At 38.1% G+C, this 26,990-nt stretch overlaps 3 protein-coding genes across 4 annotated transcripts in view; 2 read left to right on the top strand and 1 right to left on the bottom strand.

The window, feature by feature from the left end:
- Positions 1 to 19,448, top strand: part of eml5 (EMAP like 5) — a 104,326-nt gene extending 84,878 nt beyond the window's left edge. The window contains exons 27-43 of the mRNA XM_079633622.1: positions 36 to 162; positions 2,484 to 2,487; positions 5,655 to 5,753; positions 7,586 to 7,715; positions 7,908 to 8,006; positions 8,539 to 8,559; positions 8,762 to 8,935; positions 9,021 to 9,229; positions 11,416 to 11,573; positions 11,668 to 11,782; positions 12,615 to 12,803; positions 12,890 to 13,062; positions 14,825 to 14,987; positions 15,689 to 15,792; positions 16,107 to 16,260; positions 17,613 to 17,713; positions 18,353 to 19,448. Coding sequence (XP_079489748.1) covers positions 36 to 162; positions 2,484 to 2,487; positions 5,655 to 5,753; positions 7,586 to 7,715; positions 7,908 to 8,006; positions 8,539 to 8,559; positions 8,762 to 8,935; positions 9,021 to 9,229; positions 11,416 to 11,573; positions 11,668 to 11,782; positions 12,615 to 12,803; positions 12,890 to 13,062; positions 14,825 to 14,987; positions 15,689 to 15,792; positions 16,107 to 16,260; positions 17,613 to 17,713; positions 18,353 to 18,389 — 2,057 coding nt within the window. The 3' untranslated portion in view covers positions 18,390 to 19,448. The remainder of the gene's footprint in view (positions 1 to 35; positions 163 to 2,483; positions 2,488 to 5,654; positions 5,754 to 7,585; positions 7,716 to 7,907; positions 8,007 to 8,538; positions 8,560 to 8,761; positions 8,936 to 9,020; positions 9,230 to 11,415; positions 11,574 to 11,667; positions 11,783 to 12,614; positions 12,804 to 12,889; positions 13,063 to 14,824; positions 14,988 to 15,688; positions 15,793 to 16,106; positions 16,261 to 17,612; positions 17,714 to 18,352) is intronic.
- Positions 19,449 to 20,192: 744 nt separating this feature from the next.
- Positions 20,193 to 23,534, bottom strand: isca2 (iron-sulfur cluster assembly 2). The gene is made up of 4 exons (XM_079632852.1): positions 23,396 to 23,534; positions 22,805 to 22,943; positions 22,561 to 22,676; positions 20,193 to 20,595 (listed from the first exon to the last, which is right to left on the bottom strand). Exons 1-4 carry the CDS (start codon positions 23,455 to 23,457, stop codon positions 20,421 to 20,423), a joined length of 492 nt encoding a protein of 163 aa, XP_079488978.1. The 5' UTR covers positions 23,458 to 23,534; the 3' UTR covers positions 20,193 to 20,420.
- A 753-nt stretch (positions 23,535 to 24,287) lies between these two features.
- npc2.1 (NPC intracellular cholesterol transporter 2, tandem duplicate 1) lies at positions 24,288 to 26,923 on the top strand. 2 transcript variants are annotated; one of them, XM_079632853.1, is made up of 5 exons: positions 24,288 to 24,418; positions 24,614 to 24,709; positions 25,494 to 25,601; positions 25,678 to 25,850; positions 25,944 to 26,923. In XM_079632853.1, the coding sequence occupies exons 2-5, from the start codon at positions 24,628 to 24,630 to the stop codon at positions 26,028 to 26,030; spliced, it is 450 nt and encodes a 149-aa protein (XP_079488979.1). In that variant the 5' UTR covers positions 24,288 to 24,418; positions 24,614 to 24,627; the 3' UTR covers positions 26,031 to 26,923. The 2 variants fall into 2 exon arrangements, with proteins under 2 accessions (XP_079488979.1, XP_079488980.1); XM_079632854.1 differs by having other exon boundaries at positions 24,323 to 24,395.
- The last annotated feature ends 67 nt before the right edge of the window (positions 26,924 to 26,990 follow it).

Below are 26,990 nucleotides of genomic sequence, written 5' to 3' on the forward strand. Positions count from 1 at the left end.
AAAGTGTCTCTCCATCTGTGTGTTGCTCTGTGTAGGGTATGACAGTGATGTAACTCGGGAGAATGAGCTCATGTATGTAATCAAGGCCTTATCCACAAACTTGCGACCCATGACGGGGGTCAAGCCACACTTCCAGCAGAAGGAGCCATCGGTAGACGAAAGGTAGGTTAGGAATGACACCCAATGTAGCATTGATGTTCACAGCAAGACTGTGACAATTCTGTAATATAATGTTACAGTAAGGCCCGGATCACACCTAATGCGTTTTTTGCAGTGAGGGCCGCCTTTTTTCTATTGTTTTCCTATGGCAGTGAGCGTTCTGCGCGCTGTTTATGCGCCTGCTGCGCCTCGCGTTTTTTAAGTTGAAAAAAAAAAAAAAAACTCAGAGCGGAAAAAGCGCCCGACGTCATCGCGGTTTTTTCCACTGTCCAATCAGATTAATGGAGAGGCGGGTCTTCCGTTGTGTTCGTGACGTAAGTTTACAGTTGCTTCAACGTCCACAGACTATGATGGAGGAGAAACTTGTGGTGGCTGTTTCGGGTTACCCGGAGCTCTACGATTTTACGAGTTTACAATGTGACCGTTTACTTGACAACAAACCAAAGTTTTTTTTGCACGCGCTCGCTATTAGACTGACAGCTGACTCGGTGGTTGCTTAGCAACATAAAAACCGCAGCGAACTGCTATTTCAGGTGTGATCGGGTATTTTTTTTTTGCAGTGCTGTGCGCCTCGCGTTTTCGAACCTGAAAAACGCGTTTGGTGTGATCCGGGCCTAAGGATGAACAACTTTAGATGGAGCATCTTTTTTCATTACTTTATTTTTCTTTGGTAGCTTAAAGAATACACTTTATTTTACCCACTTTAGACATTCTACTAACTATACGTAACTTTGTAACTACATGTCAACTAACTCTAGTTAGAGTATTAGTAGACTGTAGATAGATAGATAGATAGATAGATAGATAGATAGATAGATAGATAGATAGATAGATAGATAGATAGATAGATAGATAGATAGATAGATAGATAGATAGATGGATAGATAGATGGATGGAGATAGATAGATAGATAGATAGATAGATAGATAGATAGATAGATAGATAGATAGATAGATAGATAGATAGATAGATAGATAGATGGATGGATGGAGATAGATAGATAGATAGATAGATAGATATAGATGGAGATAGATAGATAGATAGATAGATAGATAGATAGATAGATAGATAGATAGATAGATAGATAGATAGATGGATGGATGGAGATAGATAGATAGATAGATAGATAGATAGATAGATAGATAGATGGATGGATGGATGGAGATAGATAGATAGATAGATAGATAGATAGATAGATAGATAGATAGATAGATAGATGGATTTTTTAAATGCTGTAACCCTGTAATATGAAGTTTTGAATACTCTTAGTTATCCACTTTACTGCTTCTATAAGCTCTTGTATTTCAAATTCACCATCACTCTACCACTAATATACCATTTTGAATGAGCTCATGTTGGTGGCACAATCTCTAAAGCCAAACGATTTACTGTCTCCTGCTGGAATACCACACTAAACTGTCTTTAACAGGGATGTTCCTGGTTAGTTACCAGTTTACATCTATTCTTTTTTTTTTACCATAGTAAATCATTTCAACTTGCTTATCAAATATTACGTTTACAATAAAGCACTTACAATGGAGGTCTATGGGCGAAGGCATTTCCCCGGAATTAAAAATACACACTGTTTCAAAGGTATAGTTACAAGATTTAGACATTATATGGGCTAGCATGAGAATAGTGACCTTAATAAACCTTCATTTAGAATAGTAGTGTTATCGATTCTGAACTCGTCAGCAATTCCAGTCTCAATTCCTGTTACAAACCTACATAACAATGCAACAAGTTTGCATAATACCAGCCTATGGTCTTCATTGACAGCCCGCAAACGACGTCTGCTTTGACCCGCTCTCAAACACTGTAGTTGTAGTTGAGGTTTAGAAATGACAAGAAGACACTGTTTTCTGCACTCCAAATCCATGCTACAAATTCCTTTATCTAACCTTTTCAGACAATTATAGTATTTTTTTGGCCTTGGATACAGGTAAACCAATTGTAGGAGACCTACATATTAAAATAGCATATTTGGGGCACTTTAAATTACACAGTTTTTCACTGAATTGTATTTAAAAATACATTCTTCACATAAAAAGACATGTTTCACATGCGTGTGATTTTCTTGCCCATAGATTCCCATTGTAAATGCATTACTGCGGACACATTCAGGGATTAATCGAAATTGAGCTCAAGTTCAATTGAGAAGTTTTGAAACCTTAATTGAGAAGGCATTTAAAAAGTGCATATTCTGGAACTCTTTGGCTTTGAGTGACATGCTACCCTCATGTCTGTCTTTTCCAATTTTCCTCACTCCTCTGTCTGTCTCTGCACTCCACTCCTCTCTCTTACCATGTGAAGGCAGGGCGTAGTCAGGTAAGAAGATCAATAAAAAGTGTCATTTGTTGAGAATATAACCAGTTTCATGTGCCTCCTCCTCTCATGCTCTTCGGATGTTTGCTAAGCCGCATGGCAACAGCCATCAAATCCATAAACCCATGTACCTTTCCCCTGAACTGAACCATAAAACCGCATGTCGCTACGTTTGCTCTTATTTTAAACTCAATATGCTTTAAAAGCAGGTAATTTAAGTCTTAAATTAGAGTAGATGGCACAGCATTATGTTCAGTGCTTTGTTGGCAGATATTTTGTCATTGTTCTGAAGTGACTTTATTGCTGCTTTCCACCGCTAATTGTTTAAAGAGTAATGCTGCTGCTTTGGCTGCTGGGAACTTTGCTCATGCTTTGCTCCCTGCATCCTCTCTCAAGACGATTAAAGGATTAGTTCACCCAAAAACGACAATTATGTCATCATTTACCCTCATCCATTCAATTACTTTCTTCCATGTAAGACAGTGAGAAATTTAAATTATTGTAGTTGGCTACTCCGTATCACCGCAACCCCACATACAGTAGAACAAGTGGTTTGGAAGATAGATGGATGCATTCTTTTCCATGCAATGACAATAAATGTGGACTGAAGCTTTTCAAGTTTCAAAAAAGTGAAACATGACTCATGCACTACATTGCAACGTTTATAAAGCCATACTATATCTTTGTGTGAGGAACAGATCAAATGTAATTAGTTATTCATTAATAATCTTCAACTCTTGTTGAAGGATCAGTCCGATTAGTGAACGAATCATTCAGACTTGTTTTGTAAATTGGATCAAATTAATCAAAAACCTCTGACTCTCTCTCTCTAAAAACAAAGCAAAAAACAAGAACAATGATTTGTTTATGAATCTGACATTGTCCCTTATAAAAAAGATCACTTTAACACACTTTTAAAAGGAGTACTTATAACACAAATGATATACTTAAGTGCAAACTGACTTTAATGTTAAATACATTTATTTAAACGTAAGCATTTTTTGACCCACTTAAGTAGGACTTGAGTACATCTTTATTTATAATTTAACTTTTATTGTCTTTGAAATATGGTTAAAGGGCACCTATTATGACATTTAAAATGTTCCTAATGTTGTTTAGGGAGTCCCCAACAACAGTTTTACATGCATGCAATGACAAAAAACACTTTTGTTTTCGTATAATATGCATTTATTTTTACCTGATTTGCTCACCGACTCCCAAATGATTCGTTTAACGACTCGTTTTTCAAACCCCTCCTTTGCGCGACGCTAATCTGCGTTGATTGGTCAGATGACCCAGCAGTGTTTACAGAGATAATACTTATTTTTAACACGGAGTACAATGATGCTTTTATCAATTAAATTGTATTATAATAATGATTATAGTCCACTGCTTTATAGTTTGTAGTAAAAAACGAAAAATAAGATAAATAATTTAATGTTATGTTAGCGAGCATAGCCCAGAGTTCATATTGTAAAAGCACAATCAGTCTTTGTTTGCGTTAGCCCGATGCATAAACATAACGTTTTTACACAAAAAATGCAGTTACGTTACAGTTATTACTCTATTCTTTAGACAACTCCGAAAACAACGACAAACACTTCACATATCTCAATACAATTGTCATTGAAGACCTAGAAGCTAACGTTAAACGGTGCTTACACAACAAACAAAATAATTATTAAGCATGCTACATAAAATATAAAAGCAAAAATTATTAATAACACTTACAGGTTGTGATACGGAGGAGGAAGCTGATGCAAATACACTTAGAAATGAACCTTCCTTCAATATCAGCCAGCTCGCGAATCCAAGTTTGATTGCATTTAAAAAGCAATATCGTCTTCAAAATGGCGCGAACAAAGCACAAGGCTCGGACTATACTTCTGTGGTATAGTTATATGAATTGTAGCCACTTAGTCTTCAAATGCTCCTCCTTGGGCAGATGAAAAAAGTTTGCTTTTGAGCCGCACTTCAGAACACAGCGTCTCGTCGCCATGATGTTTTCCCTGCTGGCCTTGGAGAGCAATAAGTGGGCGTATCGTATTCAAATAACTTGACAAGTTGACGTCATCTAGTCAGAGAAAAAGCTTCGGTCTTCTAACGATTCATAAAAATGACTCCGAGTCGACTCTCACTTTTGAAAGACAATAACTTTATATACGGTGCACTTTCATATTTCAAACTTTGCAGGATGTTTTTGTTCACTTAGATCTATGTTACACACTACATGAAAGGTAAATTTCAAAATTCCATAATAGGTGCCCTTTAAAGTGTTTTGTTATTAGTGAAACAACAGGATACTTATCTCTGGAGCGTACATGAACATGTCAAGGAGAGCTAAGGGAACAACTTTGGTCAAATTTTGGTCTGTTTCTCATAAAGAGCTATTGTACAGCTTTAAACGATTTGGAATATAGCACACACATTATATGTACCACTTCTATGACACTTTTCATGGTGTCTTTTCTCCTTTCGTCATTTTGAAGCTTGGCAACCTAGGTCCTCCTTTAATTTCATTATATTAAAGACATTGGCCAAGATATTCTTCAAAGATTCACCTTTTGTGTTATAAGGAAGAAAGAAAGTCATGGTGGTTTGAAACAACATGGCATTGAGTAAGAATTTTGGGTGTACTATTCGTTTTAAGTGTAAGGAAATTATGCTATTTACTGAGCTAGTTTTAGACAGAGCTGGTCTCTTGCTTGTCATGCTGTGTTTTGGCATATGCTGTCAAGTGAACATGAATACATTTTTGTTGTATTTTGTTTTGTGTTCTCAGTGTCCCTGTGTTGTGCTTCTTTGTTTTTTGGAGCACTTGAGGGAACTGCTCAACTGACACTTCTAACGTTTTCTCTCTCTCTGTTAATGCTGCTTTTAAAGGGGCTCAAGGTAAGACTAGACTGATCCCTTACGCCTCATTCTACCTGATACTTTTAGGATTTTTTTTGCACATTTGCACAAACTTTTAATTTTAGTTTTACAAAAGTTTCACACAAACATTTGTAATATATCACAAACTATCCGACATAGAGCTGACTCAGTATCTTTGTTTTTAGTATTATGTTACAGTGAAAACATGAAGTGAAATGTAACCATGCCAGATGTCTGGTGTCCTTTTCACCGGTCACTGCCTGACCTCATTACTGCTGTAAGTCTGACTGTGGCAGTGTTTTGTCTTTGGATGCAGACCCCCAGTGAGCAGGGCTCCACCAATGCCAGAGAAACTACAGACCAACAACGTGGGCAAGAAAAAGAGGCCTATTGAAGTGAGTGATGGGCAGTGTCCTTTCCTTTCCTTTCCCTCTCTTGTCTTCCATTCCTGTCCTATATCTTCCCTTCCCTTCCCTTCCCATGTCATCCTTTCCGTTCCTTCCCTTCCCTTCCCTTCCCATGTCATCCTTTCCGTTCCTTCCCTTCCCTTCCCTTCCCATGTCATCCTTTCCGTTCCTTCCCTTCCTGTCCTATGTCACCCTTCCCTTCCCTTCCCTTCCCTTCCCTTCCCTTCCCTTCCCTTCCCTTCCCTTCCCTTCCCTTCCCTTCCCTTCCCTTCCCTTCCCTTCCCTTCCCTTCCTGTCCTGTCCTATGTCATCCTTTCCTTCCCTTCCCTTCCTGTCCTATGTCATCATTTCCTTCCCTTCCTGTCCTATGTCATCCTTTCCGTTCCTTTGTTTCGTTTTCTTCCCTTCCCTTCTCTTCCCTTCCTGTCCTATGTCGTCCTTTCCATTCCTTTTCTTCCCTTCCCTTCCTGTCCTATGTCGTCCTTTCCATTCCTTTTCTTCCCTTCCCTTCCTGTCCTATGTCATCCTTTCCATTCCTTTTCTTCCCTTCCCTTCTCTTCCCTTCCTGTCCTATATTATACTTTCCATTCCTTTCCGTCCCTCCTCTTCCCTTCCCTTCCCTTCCCTTCCCTTCCCTTCCCTTCCCTTCCCTTCCCTTCCCTTCCCTTCCCTTCCCTTCCCTTCCCTTCCCTTCCTCTCCTATATCGTACATTCCATTCCTTTCCGTTCCTTCCCTTCCTGTCCTATATCATACTTTTCTTTTCTGTTCTTTCCCTTCCTGTCCTATATTGTACTACACTATCCTATCCTACCCTGTCCTGTCTTGTCTTGTCCTGTCTTTTCCTGCCCTTTATTTTATTACACTGCACTATTCTATCGTATTGTATCCTATCCTATTCTCTTTGTGTTCTGCGATATATTTACAAAATTTCTATCAATTCCCCCTTCGCAGGGAGTTTGATTGACAGGCGATCTGACTTTGTTTCATATCAAAGGTAACCCAAAGGTCTGCCCTGTCTTTCGACGCATGTCAGTGTCCTCTTTGCACCGCATTGTATTTTTCACTGCGTGAGAACATGATGTGTGGCGTGAGAGCGCCATGGCTTGTCGGACGTAGCAACAGTAACTAAAGAGGGCGGGTCTTTGCGAACAGTCAATTGACACTTGTCGCCAGGATATACCCTTACTCCTTCCTGACATGCCCTCATGCGCACCCCAAGCTTTGAAAACCCCTGCTATAGGCTGATATACTTTACTATACTATAGTATAGTATACAGTATTTTTTTTACTTTTCTGTAGTATCCTATGCCATTCTACTCAATACTATTTTCATATCTTTCACATCTTTTGTCTTCCGGTCTGTATTTTCGCAGTGATCTTGCGTATTTATGAATGAACGGCTCGTTTTAAAATCTTCCCGGTCTACTGACATTTGTTAAGACATCTTCTTTAAACATTACAATCCTCATGATAACTTTTGTTAACTTTACATTAAATAAATCCACTTCAAAAGCTATTAACTCCTGGACAGCAATGCCATAGAAATATACAGAGCGACCGCAAAAACGGAAGTTCAAAGACAATATTCTAAAGATGGCTGCGCCGTTGTTTATAAGGTCTATACTATAGGCTACTAATAAATGACTTAGTAGTGTACCTTTTCAATCTATTAAATGTTGATTACAGACTGCTCTGTCCCTCAGTGGTTAGATGATCTTCCTAACCGTTCTTGATTGCCCTTTCACATCCTGAGAGCCCGATACTTTCAGCCGTTGTCATGGATACGACCTCAGACACCCCTCTTTGACTCTCTCTGCAGGACCTGGTGCTTGAACTGGTGTTTGGTTACCGTGGCAACGACTGCCGCAACAATGTGCATTATCTTAATGAGGGGGCGGACATCATTTACCACACTGCCTCAGTAGGGGTCGTCCTGAACTTGACAACAGGTGGGGAGAAAACTCATAGATGCCTGCCATATGTTATGCGTGTTTCATGCATTTTAATGCGCCAGAGTGGGCGTAAGTGATTAGATATGGATTTTATTCATCAAGTTCTTTCAAACAGGCATAAAGATGGGACAAAAATGTTGTTGAGCATCATTGTTTTTCTTTTTTCTTTTTCTGTTCGTTTGCCGTCAGCATGCCAGAGCTTCTATTTGGATCACAGTGATGATATTCTGTGCCTGACTATTAATCAGCACCCAAAGTTCCCCAATGTGGTGGCAACTGGCCAAGTAGGTATGTTTGTGAAAACCTTCACCCTCTCTTCTCACTTTGACTGCCATGGTATCAGCTTTGTCCTGGACATTTCTCTAATTTAACAATAAGACAATGACATACAGAGTATAGAGCTATATAAAATAACATGGAAAGCATAGCTTAGAGAAGTTGGTCTTGGAAAAATCGAATGAGAAATAAGTTTACATTGAAATAGTTTTGCAGACTTTGGTATCTTGGCATATCTAATCAAAGTGTGACGATTTTTTGAGGAAACATATATGAGATTACTTGAATGAATTCCTCAAGAGAAAAAAACAATTAAAAAATATCTGATTTTGAAATTTTCCTTCCAATGGTTGCACCTGTGCTCTGCTGTGCTTTATTGCCATTTGCACACATTGCTTGAAATGGCAATTTTCTTTTTGAGTTTGGACAGTGTGGTGCTTCACCTTTGAAAACAGTACTTTTTTTGCACCAATGGAGTTAAAAATTATATATATATTTTTAGTGTTTCTCCTACCATGTTTAACTGCTATTGTTGTTCACTTAGGTGATGCTGGTGATATGTCAGGTAAGAGACACTCTCCATTAAAAAACAAACAAACAAACAAACAGATTGCCATGGAAAACTAATTATTGAGTTATTAGCATACTTACTCTTATGAGCAAAGGATGTGAAATATGCTTTCAAATATGCTTTAGAATATACCGTAGTCATATTAGATTACATATCTGAGCAACAGTGGATGAATAAATTCTCTCTGTATTTGCAGCCACGTCTCCTTCTATCCACGTGTGGGAGGCCATGAACAAACAGACCCTCTCTGTGCTACGCTGCCATCATTCTCGGGGCGTTTGCTCTGTAAGCTTTAGTGCCACCGGTAAACTGCTGCTTTCTGTGGGCCTGGACCCCCAGCACACCCTCACCATCTGGAAGTGGCAGGAAGGTACAGACCAACCAACCCACTGCATCCCGTCTGCATTCATGGGTTTTTATATCAGGTTTATTACCTGTTTGAATTCTTTTTGAAGGTGCCAAAATAGCTAGTCGGGCCGGTCACACCCAGCGGATCTTTGTGGCCGAGTTCAGACCCGATTCGGACACTCAGTTTGTGTCGGTGGGGATTAAACATGTGCGCTTCTGGACGCTGGCCGGCAAAGCCCTGCTCAGTAATAAAGGAGTGCTGAGCTCCATTGAGGACGCCCGTATGCAGACCATGCTTTCTGTGGCATTTGGAGCTGTAAGTATTCTTCTGTTTCTACATGATGTTCAGCTCTACTTGTAATTGTTTTTAGGGAGGGAGAGATTAAGGTGTAGTTCACCCAAAATGAAAAATATCATGGTGTTCCAAACCAACACAAAATTCGATTTTGCAGAATGCTTTCAATAAAATGAAAGCAAATGGGAATTGATGCCGTCAAACTCCAAAAATAAGCAGTGCCATTGAAAAGTTTGGGGTCGGTAAGATTTGTTTTTGAAAAAAAGTCTCTCACCTTTTATTTGATAAAAAATGTAAAAACAGTAATATTGTGAAATATTATTGCAGTTTTAAAATATAATTTATTTCTGTTGTTTATTACTATCAATGCTGAAAACAGGTGTACTGCCTAAAGTGCCCCATTATGCCATTTTAAAGGTTCCTAATTTAGTTTTTGAGGTCATCTACAATAGGTTTACATCCATCCAAGATAATAAAGAAAAGAAAAGAAAAAAAGGAGTCAGCCTCTTTTAATGAGTCTACTCTGCTCTGATTGGTCAGACGGCCCAGTCTGTTGCGATTGGTCTACCATTTACAGCGCGTGTCGGAAACTGTACATTATCTGTTTTTCAGCTCCGGAGGCTTCCTCAGCACTTGTATACGCAGTGATGTGAACAACAGTAATGTTGGCGTCGGTTTTACAGTACTGGATGCATTTTCAGCTCAAAAAACTCTGAAAAAACATGTCAACATCAAAAAACATCTTCTTGACATGTCGAAAAAAAAACCTCTTCCAGTCCTAAGCAACACATAGGGCCCTATCTTGCACCCAGTGCAATTGACTTTGAACACCAACGCATGTATCATTCCTATTTTGCACCCGCGCAAAGCGGACTTTTCCCTCCACAGACGCACGTCGGTAAATTAGGGAATGAACTTGCGCTCGCGGGGGCGGTTCAGCGCAAAGAGGAGGCGTGTTTCGGCGCAAAACTTCCATGGTGCTATTTTACAGTTTTAGAAAGCAATTCCGCCACTGACCAGGAAAAGACTGTCTAAAGACAGTGGCGCGTTAGTGATATGGTATTTTAAGGGCGCGTGCTTGGCCATAATGTTAACGCGCATCCACTTTGATTCTCTAATATAAACAGATGCAGCAGTTTTCATTTTTGCAAATCATACATTATTACAAGGAAAAATATTAACACACGAGGGAAATCATTGTTGTGTCCGTGAAGATGTGAAAAAGATCTATCTAGATTTAAAAAATAATAATATCTAGATTAGGCTACACATTTACCCAAAATATACGCCTGTTTAACCGAAGCTAATTTGGGTGGGTTTCTCCCATCATCCCCAATGTCACTTCTCTGTGTTTTACGGCCCTGACGAGAACGTCGGCCTCCTCGGCTGTGAACCGCTCCTGGCGTGCGCTGGCAAATCCGCCGTTATAATAGCGATCCGCCATGGAACAAGCGTCTGCTCTTAAAGGGAATGTGAGAGGACGCTCTGATTGGTTTATTTCACGTTACGCCCAAACCACACCTATGAATAATGAAGCTACTTCAGACCAACCCCTTTTACATTTGCGCCTGGTGCAAGAGTCATTTATCCCGCCGGGAAAATAGCAACAGCGCCGGGATCCGCCCACAAAGTTACTTGCGCTTTGCACTTTGACACTTGCGTTTCAGATCGTTAAAATAGGGCCCATACAGTGTTTGAATGTGGGTTATAGACCATAGTAAAGACCATAGGCTGGCATTATGCAAATTTGTTACAAACCTACATAGGCTTGAACAGGAAATAAGGCTGGAATTACTGACAGCTCATTTCTTGTTTATACATCCTTGCTGAATAAAACTATTTATTTCTTTAAAAAAAAACAAGAAAACAAAAAGTTACTAACCCCAAACAGTAACTGTTTTTATTTTTTTCGGTGAACTATAACTTTAACTGAATGTGGGAATGTGTGTCAGTAGGTATTTATGTATACATACATGCATATGTGTGCATTTGTTTGTGCACTTGTGTGTCAGAGCTTAAATGAACAAGATGTTAAGTCAAGAAGTAATTCAAAAACTTGTTTATGATTATATTCAACCTAAACAAAAAATCACATTTCACTTTTAAAGATTCAGTGTAAAAGGATGTGAAAATGCTGTGCTTTGCCATGTTTGTGCTGTTTTTCTCTTAGAGGTCACTAGATTAGTGCAGGTTTGTTTTCTTTTCAGAATAACTTGACATTTACAGGTACCATTAGTGGAGATGTGTGTGTGTGGAAGGAACACATTCTAGTGAGAATCGTTGCTAAGGCTCACACCGGACCTGTGTTCACCATGTACACCACATTACGTGACGGGCTCATTGTGACGGGAGGCAAAGAACGACCGTAAGTGGATCTTTGTTTTCTGAATTTGTGTGAGCGTTCTGAAAAGCTGCTGTAGTAAATGGTGATGTGTGTGTGTGTGGGCTGCCCTCTGCAGGTCTAAGGAGGGAGGTGCGCTGAAACTGTGGGATCAGGAGTTGAAGAGATGCAGAGCCTTCAGACTGGAGACGGGCCAGGTCATAGACTGTGTCCGCTCTGTCTGCAGGGGCAAGGTACAGCGCGTATACAAAATCAATACATTATAGACTAGAGGATGGACCTCTGACAGTACATTTTGGTCAGCAGTCATTAAGAAGTTTAACAGATGTGTTTTGTAATAGTGTGGACCCACTTTTATTGATTGATTGATTTACAAATGTTTGATCTCATGTGTTTTAAAAAGATTTACTCCCCTGAATTATGCCTTGTGTGGGATGCTGGTGTGCATATGTAAATAATAACTCAACAACTCACCCACAATATTTTTCTGATAGACAGACAGACAGACAGATAGATAGATGGATGGATGGATGGATGGATGGATGGATGGATGGACGGATGGACGGACGGACGGACGGACGGACGGACAGACAGATAGATAGATAGATAGATAGATACTAGATAGATAAATAGATAGATAGATAAATAGATAGATAGATAGATAGATAGATAGACAGACAGACAGACAGACAGACAGACAGACAGACAGACAGATAGACAGACAGACAGACAGACAGACAGACAGACAGACAGACAGACAGACAGATAGATAGATAGATAGATAGATAGATAGATAGATAGATAGATAGATAGATAGATAGATAGATAGATAGATACTAGATAGATAGCAAAGGAGCTTCCATAGAGATTTTGAATTTGTCTTAAGAAAGTGGAAACAAAAGTACCGTAATAAAATTACATTTCTATAGCCGGTTAGAACCAACTAGCCTTGTTCAACCACCTTCATCAGAAAGATTATGCTGGTTAATAAGATTTTTCTTCATAAATAGTGTGACTCCACCAGTTACAGTACGGTACCCAGTGTCCTCTTGCTTGATTGTTTAGGGGAAGATTCTCGTAGGCACTCGTAACGCTGAGATCATTGAGGTTGGAGAGAAGAATGCAGCCTGTAACATCCTGGTGAACGGCCACATGGACGGTCCTATCTGGGGTGTTGGAGCTCATCCCACGCGAGACGTCTTCCTGTCTGCTGCCGAGGACGGCACTGTGCGCCTCTGGGACATTTCAGAGCGGGTAAATTATACAATGCCTGTGTGCATAGTCAATCATTCTTTCTGAGATACAAGCTTATTCAAATGCGTTCTTGTATGGAAAAACAGAAGATGCTCAATAAAGTGAACCTCGGTCATCCTGCGCGCACGGTCAGCTACAACCCAGAGGGCGACATGGTGGCCATCGGCATGAAGAACGGGGAGTTCATCATCCTCCTCGTCATCTCTCTCAAGATCTGGGGGAAGAAGAGAGATCGGCGCTCTGCCATACAAGATATCAGGTGAGACTTATGTATTATTTTATGTTGTAAACATGCATAATATTCACTGCAGAGTGAAAAATAAAGGTAATTTTAAAGCAAGGCTATGCAGTTTCGTGAATTTCTTCGCTGGATTTTTGCAGCTTCGGAATATATATTTGACAACACGGTCGAAAAACTTGTTGGCGACTCTCAGATACCAGAGGCTAGTAGATCAACGACATCACAGCAGACGGGACATTCTTTACAACGTCTTCTTTATTCGGGTTCGAACAGCGTGAGGGAGCGCAATAATTTTAGCATATTTTTTGCCGTAATCGCGAGACCTGATATCACGCGATACTTCCTGACGCCGCCGGCCCAAAGTTGCAGGGGTGTTTTTTCCGCTCACAGGCGATAGGGCAGGCCCGGTTCTAGAACCAAATCACTGAGGGTGCTTCTGAAAATAGTGAGGGTGCTTACATAAACGTATAGGGTCATCCAAATTTTTTAGTCTAGGGGAGGGTCACCCAAATTTCATATTGTACCGTTTTTTTGTATTCATGAAAATAGAAAAATTTCAAAGTGGCTTGTTTGGTGCATATTTTTCCATGTGGCGCCATGTAGCTCTCTCAGTCTCGGCCCCCCATCGCCAGCTATGGGTCTGACCCAACAAAAATCGTTTTATAGTGCGCGCGCGCGTACATGCTCAGAAAAAGTGCGTCATGTTAGAACAGAACGCCAATGAAATGTTAACCCGGCAAAGCTTTAAAACACGAGCAAATAATGAACTTTTGTGATTGCGAATAAGTGCAGTGTCCTGTGAGTAACTCTACCGCTGTGAAGTATAGTCACTGACATGAAGCTGACTAGCTCAAAGGTTTCACGTTGCCTGCCTAGCAACTAAATATTCTTTTAAAGCTTCAAACCAACAGCAGAAACGCTAGGCATTTTATTTAAAAAATGGTAACACTTTATAATAAGGTTTCATTTTGTTAGCGTAAACTAATTTCCTGAGCGGGACGCACACACGCAAACAAAATGGGCAATTAAAGAGACATCTTCACCTATGCGTATCACAATCGTGAAAGGACACAACCAATCAAATGCATTAAACATGAAAGCATAGCCTAATTAAATCATTTCTGATTTGAAAAATAAGTTTAATGGATTTATTTTGTGTATTAGCCTATATGTATGAGTGTGAATCCGTCTGTTTCTATTGTCGGCAAAATCTCGTTTACATGTGCGCTATTAATAATTTAATCTGAGGGTGCTTTCACTTTTGTTTGAGGGTGCTTAGCACCCTCAAGCACCCCCGTAGAACCGGGCCTGCGATAGGGGTGTGCGAGACGACCACCATTCAACCCGAAAAAAGTAATATAACCATTCCAATGACTCTGAAGCTGTTCAGTTTAGGTAAAAAACCTGCATAGTTCACCTTTAAGTCGAATTTTACTTTTACTCTGAGGAAGAAACAAGCTTCTGGTGAATGCTATGAAGCCCTGGGTATACTTAATTTTCTGCATTCCTCTCCGTCTCGTTCACAGTTGAGAGCATGAGCCTTTCAAAGTATACTTCTTTGGCCGTGAGCACGGAAAGACGCATTCAGCACATCTAGTGAAGTTTGTTTTCAAGCGCTCAAGTCACTCGCACATGCGCTGTTGTACGCACAGTGTGACTTTAATCAGAGAGGCATTGAGAAATTTGCTGTCTAGAAAGAAAGGAGAGCAATAATTTACTCTGGGCTTAATTCTACCATTAATGTGGTCCATTGCAACAACTACAGTTTCTTTTCCTTCAGGTTCAGTCCAGACTCGCGTTACCTGGCTGTGGGTTCCAGTGAGAACGCTGTGGATTTTTATGACCTGACTTTAGGACCGCAGCTCAACCGCATCAACTGCTGCAGGGACATCCCGAGCTTCGTCATGCAGATGGATTTTTCTGCGGACAGCTGCTATGTGCAGGTACAGTGTGTGTGTGTGTGTGTGTGTGTGTGTGTGTGTGTGTGTTTGTGTGTGTGTGTGTGCTTGTTTGTGGGAGAGAATCTGAGAAAAATAATGATAATTGCCTGATTGCCACTTCTGAAAAAAAAGTACACTTTGGCATACTTTAAAAAAAAAGTACTGATTACAGAAATAATATACAATTAAAATTAAAAGCGTGACGGTACAGTCACATGAATTCCGATATGACTGTTCAGACTTAGGTCACATTGCAAAACTTCAGACCTGTATTTGATTTAGGACCACATATGGAAGCAAATCTGAATAAAAAAACATGTGGTTTCTGCTCTTCACACTGTTATGAAAATAAAACACAATGAAAATGTAATAATTACTAAAAATATATATATTAGATGTTTTTATTTTATAAATATTTTATTTACGGACCTGTGACCGTTAACCAAAATCAGAGAACCGTGCACAAGTGAATGTGTTGTTAAAATCTCAGGTGGTACTTCAAGTAAGCAATTTTTGTTAAATGGGACAAAACTGTTTGGGAATGCCCTGCCCTAATCCTTTACACAAAGTATGTTATTAAAGGTAGAAACAAATAAGGTTCCTCTTCTCCATTTAGAAACGGCGTTGACTTTCTCTGTTGTTTCTCACAGCTTTAGATCAGCTCTACAGAGATATTCACTGTCTGCATGTGTTGTTCTCTACAGTTGTCTACTGGTGCTTATAAACGTGTGGTCTATGAGGTGCCTTCTGGGAAGCAAGTCACTGAGCAAGCAGTGATAGACAGAATAACCTGGGCCACATGGACAAGGTAACGCTGCAACGCACCCACACTTCTCCTCTGCCCAAGTGAACAAACATGAGCCCCTTACTTTGATCCTGAGAAATTGCCGTAAAATTCCTCGAGTGCCTCCCTGTCGGGTCCTCTGAGGAGTCATATCCTGTCCAGACAGGAAAGTCTGTGATTGCTGCATTGCCTCTAATTCATTCTGTAACTCAAGCTAAAGGTCTTGTTTTGCTGCCTGGTGCACCTTTACTATAGACCTGCTTGGTAACAGTTGGTGGTTCCAGCTTTTTAAAGCATCCCATAAAACAGAAATGAAGTGTGTTTGGGTGTCTGTGCAGTGTCCTAGGGGATGAGGTGGTGGGGATCTGGTCCAGGAACACAGATAAAGCAGACGTAACCTGCGCTTGTGTGTCTCACTCCGGCCTCAACATCGTGACAGGCGATGACTTTGGAATGGTAAAGCTGTTCGACTTTCCCTGTCCAGAGAAATTTGTAAGTATACTGTTTTTTTATTTTATTTACAGGAATAATGTTGTTTCACATGCAATTTTTTGTGATGCATGATGATTGGTCACTGTGATTTGGCCAAGTAAGACATATTCCTGGATCAATATTCCTTTATGAAAATGTAGTCCTAATCATATCCATACCCCAAAACCTAACTCTACCCTGAATTATACCTAAATAATATGATAGGTGAAATTTATGGTTATGATTACAGTTTCTGTAAAGTGACGAAGTAAGAAAGACAAAGATGTGCTTTGATTGTCCCTAAACTGGACCTGATTTCAGTCCCGTTGTGAAAACAAAGTGCTCTTCATTATATCGAGTGTGCACTTGTTCTGTACTTCATATCTTAAAAGTATTTTTAAAGTGTACTTGCATTATAGTATTAATGAAATAAAACGAGTGTACACTTTCATGACTACTGTATTTTTCAAGTAGTCTACACCTTTAAAAAGTGCATTTACTTTGTAATGTCAATTTATAATTTATACTTTAGAAGGCATTGTTTTAATAATCTATTGTGCTTTAAAGAAGTACACTTATTTTGATGCGTTGACTAAAAGTACATGTAAAGCATTTGATTTAATTTTTTTATCTATTTTAAATTTGCTCAGTTGCAACTTCATCATTACAGATGTGTATTTACAAATATCTTTAAATACACAACATACAAATTTAAATAAAAATGCCATTAAATTATACTTTTAGTTTACTATAGTTGCTTGTCCATATTCAACAGCACACAATAACCATATTTCAAAGACAATAGAATTGTGAAATTACATATAAAGATGTACTTACGTCCTACTAAAGTGGGCCAAAAAAGCACTCTTAAGTTCAGCTAATTGCATTTAATATAAATGTAAAACTAATACATTTTAATGTAATTGTAAAAAAAAAACATGCAGTTACTGTAAGTGGCCGAAAACGTTTTATTTTATTTTTTATTTTTATTTTATTTATTTATGTAATAAGTATGCTAAAGTGTATTTCTTTTTCACAAGGGCCAATAGTGCTGTTTCCTACAGATAAATATAAACCACAGAGTAACTTTTGCTGTCTCTGCATATTGTATATTGCATGTCATGGCATGTGACAGCACATCACAAGACCATAAAAAGGGCTGGATGTGACAGTTTTTGCCAAAACAGATCAAAACATTCTCACAACAACCAAAGTTCAGCTGTATAATTGGATTGTAAAATCTTTTGTGTTTTTATTATATACCCATACTTGTTATATATTCAAATAAAATGTTCCCTCGTCCACTCTTCTGACCTGTGCTGCACATATTTCTGCATTTTCAAGGATAAAATAGCTAAAATCTGTTTCCTCAGGCCAAACACAAGCGTTTTCTGGGCCACTCGGCCCACCTGACCAACATCCGCTTCACCAGTGGGGACCGCTTCGTCGTCAGTGCTGGAGGCGATGACAGGAGGTGTGTGTTCACTTGTGCTTTCATTATGTTCCTCACACGCACACATCTTGCTGTTCTTTCTTTATCATTCTTCCTCTTTAAAATCAGCATATAGAGACAGATTCAGTGTTTGTTAAGTGATCCAATCCAAGTTGTCAGTTTAGTTTCACTTTTTACAAAAGCATTAACACATTTTATTCTGTTATGTTGACTCAAAACTGTGTAATATGTAAATGATAATGATATAAAAGTAGTTTATAAAAAAATCTCACTGACCCCAAACTTTTGAATGATAGTGCATGTATATAATTATTTCAGAAAGACACATGACTGACCCAGGCAAAATTAGGATCCAAAATTAAAATTTTGCAATATGTGCTAATGCATATCTATCTATCTATCTATCTATCTATCTATCTATCTATCTATCTATCTATCTATCTATCTATCTATCTATCTATCTATCTATCTATCTATCTATCTATCTATCTATCTATCTATCTATCTATCTATCTATCTATCTATCTATCTATCTATCCATCCTGACCTGAACCAATCAGAATCAAGTATTCCTGGTTGCTGTAATAAAAGGAGTGTTATTAATATTGTTACAAACTTTCCCATTCATAATGTTCAATTTTCTCTGTGTGTGTTCTACAGCCTGTTTGTATGGCGGTGTGTCCACACTCCTCACTGAGGGCATGCGGCCTCGAAACATCACGATCCCAGCCGACGGGTCACATGACTGCTCTGTGACCGGATGCATGTTCACCCATACCTGAACTCAACCGTTTTTTGAATGATAGTTGGGCCAACGTGTCACAAGACCCGACGTACAGTAAACGATCTGTCAGATGTGTAAGTGTTTACCCCCTCATGTTTTCCTTCATTTCTTTCAAAGAAAATCTTGAGCTACAAGATGCAGAGCGTAATTATCGATGTTCAAATGAAAAAGAACTTGTAGCAAGCAAAAGTACGATTAGCCTTAAACTACCCATTGAGTGTTTTTTTTTCATTTTTTGTTGTTCATTTAGGTGTGGAGATTCTCATTTGATATTGAGTGTTGTGTTTCTTAATGTTGGTTTAGTTTGGTGATTCTCTCTGAGGTTTAATAGATCTCCTGTGGCCTTCTCCCTGAATGTAACACTGGCGTTATATTCTAGGATGTCAGCATGCCAAAGCATTCTATGCACTGTATACTTGACCTGCTCACTGTGGTTGTCCAGTGGTCTTTTAATGTTGATCTTGAACGTGGTCTGATCTCCCGTAACCGTAGATACACTCCTAACCTCATATGTAGCAGCTTTAGCTCGATTAGTGAACTTGAGATGTCCGTTTGTGTGAGTAGGAATGAACCGTATGCTTCGTGTTTCATGTCTGAGATCAAAGTTTAAAAGAAAGGAAAAAAAAAATGGTGATGCAATCCCTCAGAAAATGAATGAAAAGAGTTTGTTTCAATAATGTCTTATCTGAAATCACTGTTGATCTTGCTGCTGAAGCCTTTATAACATCACATTCGTTTTGATTAGGAATCAGTTTTGTTTTTTTAATTTGATTTTACTCGTCGTGATGATGTTCTCTCCTTCAATGTATCACTCTGATTGAAAGAGATGCATATTATGATTTTATTATCAATGTACATATCATTTGTAAAGACATTCTTTTGTATATTTTTGTGAAATGTTTCTTAAAAGCCAACTTTAATAATAAAACATATGTAAATATATGACACATTCATGTAAAACACTGTCAGTTATTGAATTGTCTCGTTCAGCAGATTGCAAACTATTGAAATTGTACTCGTTCTGAAGTGACGTGGACTGGTTGTACTGGGTTCAATACAAATCTGTGGCATATTGTTGAGTAAATATAATATTATCAGAGTAAATATCGGCCTGGTTTCACAGACAGGGTTTAGATTAAGTCAGGATTAGGCCTTAGTTCAATTGGGACATTTAAATTGCTTTTATAAACTTGCCTTAGAAAAAAAAAACATGACTGCTGTGCATCTTGAGACAAAACATGACATATTTTTTAGATATATCAGTGCAAGTTGCTTTCAGTTAAAACTCTGAGACTATCTTAAGCCCCGTCTGTGAAACTCGGGATAGTTAACTTTACAGTAATGGACTTAAATGAGACTGAGTCAAAGGTCTTTTCATAACTTGTTTTGAACCAGGAACATTCGTCTTTGATCATCTCTCAAGAGAAAGACTGTCAGCATAAAAAAAGGAAAATAATTGCACACTGTGATACAGAACTTCCTTATGACCCAGATAATGTCATACTTGCAGTTTTCTGATCTTTATAACGCAATCAGAAAGCTTTTCAATTCATTTCTTTGATCAATCCATCATTTAATGCAAAATACACATTACTCACATTTAATCTGATCTGTATCTCATTGATCACATGATTCCTCCAAACACTGATTCAATCCACATAATAACATGCTGAATATTCAAAATATTTCAGAATAATCTCAACAGGCAATGGAAAATCAAATCATCTTATAACTTTATTAGAAATATATTTACAATCTTCATTATATACACAACACACTAATGTAACATCTCTAGGTTCTGATATTTGCTTTTCTTTCATTATGTCATCAGTTGTCATATCAATAAGTTCAAACATACTGTATATCGTAATCTCTCACATTCCTAAGCTTCTAGCTGATTTTAAAGAAGAACATAGCCTGCATGCATTAATAACTTGTGCAGCGTCAGAGCTTCACGGAGAAGGACGAGCCGCACGAGCAGCCGTGTTCAGCCTGTGGGTTCTTCAACACCTGGAAAGAAGAGCGGATGAGCTCCTGACTGAAGTCAACAGTGGATCCCTTCACAAACTCCAGACTGTCCACGTCGATTATTATCCCAACACCGTTCTTCTCAAACACTCTGGAAAGAAGGAGACAGAAATAAATGCATGAGATAAACAAAAATTAATTTCATTAAAAATCATCCATATTGGATTTCTGTGGTATGAACTCTTAAAGGAACACTCCACTTTTTTTGGAAATAGGCTCATTTTCCAACTCCCCTAGAGTTAAACAGTCGAGTTTGACTATTTTCTAATCCATTCAGCCGATCTCCGGGTCTGGCGGTAGCACTTTTAGCATAGCTTAGCATAGATCATTGAATCTGATTAGACTGTTAGCATCTCTCTCAAAAAAATGTCCAAAGAGTTTCGATATTTTTCCTATTTAAAACTTGACTCTTCTGTAGTTACATCGTGTAGTAAGACCGACAGAAAATGCCGTAGCATGGGTGCAGCAGCACAATGATATTACGCAGCGCCTGAAAATAGTCCCAAGCTCGGAAACTTCCAACGTGACGGCACTAAGTGTGTAATATCATTGCGCTGCTGGTACGGCAGCAGTTCCTTGATTATTACGCAGGAATGAGAGTATAGTTCCTAGCCATATTGGCCTAGAAAATCGCAACTTTTCATTTTCTGTCGGTCTTACTACACGATGTAACTATAGAAGAGTCAAGTTTTAAATGGGAAAAATATCGAAACTATTTGGTAATTTTTTTGAGAGAGATGCTAACGGTCTAATCAGATTCAATGATCTATGCTAAGCTATGCTAAAAGTGCTACCGCCACGACCCGGAGATCGGCTGAATGGATAGTTTAACTCTAGGGGAGTTGGAAAATGCCTTTAAGACTTTTGATTTGGTCAAGTCAAGTCACCTTTATTTATATAGCGCTTTATAATTTTTTTATTTTCCATTTGTACCAGCTAGAACAAGTACATGGTCATTTTTGGTACCAAAGCTCATTGAGTCAACATTTAAGAAGAACTAACAAAACTACACACAATAAATAGACTTTGAGAAGGTCCAGTAAATGAAGAACAGTATAAACCTACGACAAACAAACACAATAAAGATGATTACCTCCATATCGGAGTATGTATTTCCCTGTATTCAAAGTATTTAAAAGCAGCTTTACAATAATAACAGGAACATGATGCAGTTTGGCTGTTGTTCAGTGTTGAAAGTAACAGTATTTGGTAACAAAGGTACAAATCTCATGTTCTTTAGAGAGAGAACTACTCGAAATGTTAGATCAACTAGATACAATTAAAGGGACAGTTCACCCAAAAATGAAAATCCTGTCATCATTTACTCGCCCTCATGTTGTTCCAAACCTGTATGAGCTTTTTCTTCTTCTTTTAAACACAAAAGAAGATATTTTGAAGAATGTTGGTAACCAGACAGTTGATGGTTGCCATTGACTTCCATAGTTGAAAAAAAAAAACATGGAAGTCAATGGCAACCATCAACTGTCTGGTTACCAACATTCTTCAAAATATCTTCTTTTGTGTTTTACAAGTTGCAAGTTTTACATTGATTTGAAGTCTTTACCCTTATCCTTACAATGAAACTCTCACATCCTTATCCAATATTCAAACAAATAATAAAAATAATAATACAACAATATATTGACGTTAAAATATTTTAATTTAGCAATTAAATTCAAATATTGTTTAAATTATGCTACAACAGTCCAGATTATTTCGCCTTGTTACTAAAGATTTTGTATATAAAATGATCAAAGTCCAATAACTATTTATTCTAATTTATAATAATTAAATCCTAGATTATCTCATCTTTGTGTATAAAATGTCTATTGCCAGAAAATAGCAAAATCATGGGTTTAAATGGTCATGTCTTAAAGTTTGGTAAAATGGCTCCAAACTTGCAAAACTCATATGAATACATGCAAATATAACATAATATTGACCTCCTGAGGTTGATGAGCGCCTCCTTTGACTGACTCAGTGTTGGAAAAAAATGACTTTTTTAAGCCCTGTTTGAGAAAAGTGCCAACAAACTGTTTTTTTTTTTTGTAATTACCTGTCATCTTCATTTCTAACAGCGTCCACCAAGAATTTATACTGGAATCCTGAACATCCCCCTCCCTCCACTGCTATCCTCAGATACTGTCCCTTATCCAGAATCTCAGCAAGCCTCTGCAGGAATAGCAAAAAAATACATTTTGATTTGATTATTATAATGATTATTTGTTGTCTATGAAGCTTTTTTTTTCTGTCTTTTAGTTGTGATTAAGTATTTAGGATAAAGTGCAGTGAGTTCAAACCTTGACACAGGATTGACTGAGAAGAAGGTCATCAGCTGGGACGGCTGAGTGTAGCTGTGGGTTGCTGCTGTAGCGCGCATGCGCAGTGCAGCCGAGAGGAGCTGAACATCTCGCTGTCTGAACTCTGGCCGAGGAAATGCTGGACGACAACAAACACACGTGACACACCGAAATGCTGTAACGTTACACACAATGCCCTTGACCGAATTTCGATATCCACAGCATATTATTGTAGCTATATTCATTTTAAAATAACTACGAAACAAACTAAAGCTTAGTTAAGTTTTAGCTAAATGTGTGTAACAGAACGGAGAAGATTGTTTGTAAGCAACTGACAACAAACGAGTAATTTCACCGTAAATAATTTACATGTGGAGATTATTTGTCGACATCCATAACTGTTTATGTTCTACTTTAAGTTATCAAATGTTGTCATCTGTGTGTCGTTATCTCAATCGCAACTGTTCTCAAGCTAGCTAGCTAAGCTTCCTGCAATAGCTATTAAGCGAAGAACAGGTAACAGTTACCAAACACAGTCAATTTATATTAGACAATACATTTACCACTATCATTTAGCTAATTTGTGCATACTTGAGAAGTTGAAATGACGCTGATCTAGGTGCGCTTATGAGGAGTCTTCTGGCGAATGACATCTTCTATAACTCGGATTATACTGCGCGCATGCGCATATGACGGAGTTATCATCGCAAGTGGGTTGCCAGGTTCAGTTATTAAACCCTTTATTTTTTTAAAGTAATTTCTGTGTTCATTTGTAAAAATAAAGGCTTATAAGTTGGTATTGAAATGTATTTAGGCAGTAAATAATAATAACACCACTAATAATAAAACTTTTTATAATAACGCAGCTTTATGTCACAAATGCATACAATTGACAGCTGTCACTAAGCAAGTTCAATGTGAAATGTTTTCTACAAACTTACTTGTTAAGTTTTATTGACAAACAAATGACTTATTTAGTGTAAAAAGAGCCTGCTGTGATAAACTCTTATTTATATAGAAAATACATCTGTACCTTTAATAATGCCAGATTTGAACTCCATCTCAAAGACATAAACTGGCTAATTTGATACAAACAGGGTCATTATTTAACTGGAGTGGCAAATGAGAGGCAGAATTTGTAAAATGCTATAATTTTTAAATCTATATTCACAACATAGGCACAAAAAAAAACTTTTAAGAATGCACTTTTTTCACCTTACGGAATACAAAGATGCAAACATTTTATGATTTATAGGTTTATTTCAGCTGTTTCAAAGTAGATGGACACCGCTTGCCACCACAAATAAAAAATAACCCATCAATAACTTGAAGAAAGAAAAGTTTCGGTGTTGTTTTTCTTCTCTTTATCATTTACTCTAGCCTGAAAGGTTTTTTATATATCTGGCAACATAATGCTCTCCTTGTTTCGGAACATTTCCACGAGTCAATGCCATTGGTTAAGAGGTCACCGAGAAGGCGTGTGCGTCATAAAGACGCCCACACAAACAGTATTTGATTGGACGAGTCATTCTGATCTCGTGACAAGGAAATAGGGTGTAGGAACAAACTGGGTCTGAAGGAACTGGCGTGTGTAAGCAACCAATTAATCAAGTTGTAAGTGTTTTAACGTTTGAATTGAGTGTATTTTGTGAGTTTTCTGTGTATGCATTAGTAACGGTAAAATTCATCTTCACGAGGAAGTTTACCAAAACCACGCAGAGATTGACTGTCATGTGATTGACCGATGTAAGTTATTGCTTGTGTTGTTCAGTCAGGTAACGTTAACGTTAGTTTGTTGTTTCTCGACAGGATTCGTCTGAACTATGGGTTACATGATGCTCTGCGTTGTTTTACTCTCTTTTCTCGCCTACGCTACTTCTGAGCCGGTGAAATTTGTGGACTGTGGTAAGTACTCATGTTTATCAAGTTTAAACTATTTTTTATTTCATTAAATCACTCTCAAGTTGTTCCAAACCTGTATGAACTTCTTCTGCTGAACTAAAAAGGAGATATTTTGAGGAATATAGATTACTAAACAGTTAATGGGACCCATTGACTTCCATATGGGGGAAAACAAAATATTAAGGAAGTCAATGGGGTCCAACAACTGTCTGGTTAAAGGTTGGGTAGGTAAGAATTGTCTAAAGAACTTTTTTTCAAATTGGCTTAAACTGTCTTTATATACCAATACATAATTAAACTGTAAGTACTTTGAAAAAGAGAGTATAAAAATTGAGTGACTGTAGTGTTTTTAATCTTCAAAAAACACAGCTCATTAATTCCTACCGGGACGAAACAAGTGATTGGCTTGCGTTTTTAGGTGGGAGTGAATGGAATTAATGAGCTGTGTTTATTGAAGATTAAATACACTACAGTCACTCAGTTTTTTTTATACTCTCTCTCTATTTCAGAGTACTTGTATTTTAATTATGTATTGGTATATAAAGACAGTTTAAACAAATTTGAATATTTTTTTTTTTAGACAATTCTGACCTACCCTACCTTTAAGCAGCATTCTTCAAAATATCATATTTTGTGTTCAGCAAGAGAAATAAACTCCATACAGGGTTGGAACAACTTGAGGGTGAGTAAATAATGACAATTTTCATCTGTGGGTGAACTAACCCTTTGACAAATTGAATAATCTTATAGTTTTGGTTCCTTTTTCATCCTTTTCTCTTCCTTACAGGTTCAGTAGAAGGAAAAGTAGTCGGAGTTGACATTCAGCCCTGCGCACAACAGCCATGCCAGCTTCACAAGGGACAGTCCTATGCAGTCAATGTAACCTTCAGCAGCAGTGAGTTGCTTTATACGTCTATTAGCAGCTCAAATCTTAATTTAGAAAAGCAACAACTTGTTTGTATTTCCCATAGGTGTTGCGAGTCAGACCAGTAAAGCTGTGGTTCATGGAGTGATCGCAGGCGTCCCCGTCCCCTTCCCGATCCCTATTGAGGATGGTTGCAAGTCTGGAATTCAGTGTCCTATTGTTCCACAACAAATGTACAGCTACGTCAACCAGCTGCCCGTCAAGAGCGAGTATCCATCGGTAAGTGTTTAAGTTCCTCGTCTATCTCTAGTTCTGAACAGTGCTTTAATGTCACAGGAATTCACTTCCTTATTTTGTTGCTTTGTTTATTAGATAAGACTGGTTGTGGAATGGGAATTGAGAGACGACGCCAACAAAGATTTATTTTGCATCAAGTTCCCAGTTCAGATTGTGAGCTGAAGGCCAACACCGAAGCCAAGATGAAAACGCTTACAAAGGGATACAATTGTGCCTAAAACCTTTTCTATGGACTTTTTAGATCTAATATTAGTAGACCGAGATTTTATGATTTATACTACTACTTTATTTCCTTACTCTGACAGATTTGTTATTTTAACAATTATCTTTGACTATGCACACAGTGCCACTTTACAAACATTGCCTAATTCTAGTTTGTTGCTGAATTGCATCAATGATTCACCAGAACGAGACGCTGACGAGCAGTGGTCAGTGCCGGTGATTAAATCAAGTGTTGTAATGTTTCTAATCAAAACACCTTTGAGCAAATAGTTGTCAATTAGTAACTTTTTACCTGCATTTTTAAATCTGCATATTTAATAAAGATTGCATCTTAAAATGAGCTTATTTTATTAAAACATCGGCGAATGCAGCCACTTTTTACATGCAACGTTAACCTGTACGTTACTGAAGTAAACTCATTTTTATTTTTATGGTAAACAATGATTTTTCTGTTCTTCTGTGTGAATTTTGTCCAGAATGGAAAAATAGGGTAAAAAATGAATAAAAGTGAAGTAATAAATTATTTGCATTTCTGTTTTATTAATCATGAACGACTAGAAAATAATTTAAAAGGAAGATGTGAACAGAGAACCCTGTATATATTCACTATATACCCTTCTATGATTTTTAAGAGTAACATTTCCATAATAGTGGGGACACTTTAGTGTTCAACTGGTTAGCTAAGAGTGAATTCCAGTTGAAGTAAATCAGTTAAACACAATACTGTATAAAAGCTCAAACAAATCAATGTAAAGCTGACTGCTGTCTCTACAGCTAAATATCTTTTTATTTGAAGTTTTGTCTATTAAAGCGATCTGTTCACGGTTCCTCCTTTCTGGGTCAGGTGTCTTGCTTCAGCTTCAGTTCTGCTTTCTCAGTCTGCAGTTTTTATATTGCTGT

This window comes from Phoxinus phoxinus (genome assembly GCF_949152265.1).
Source record: "Phoxinus phoxinus genome assembly, chromosome: 13".
In the NCBI taxonomy this organism is placed as follows: domain Eukaryota; kingdom Metazoa; phylum Chordata; class Actinopteri; order Cypriniformes; family Leuciscidae; genus Phoxinus; species Phoxinus phoxinus.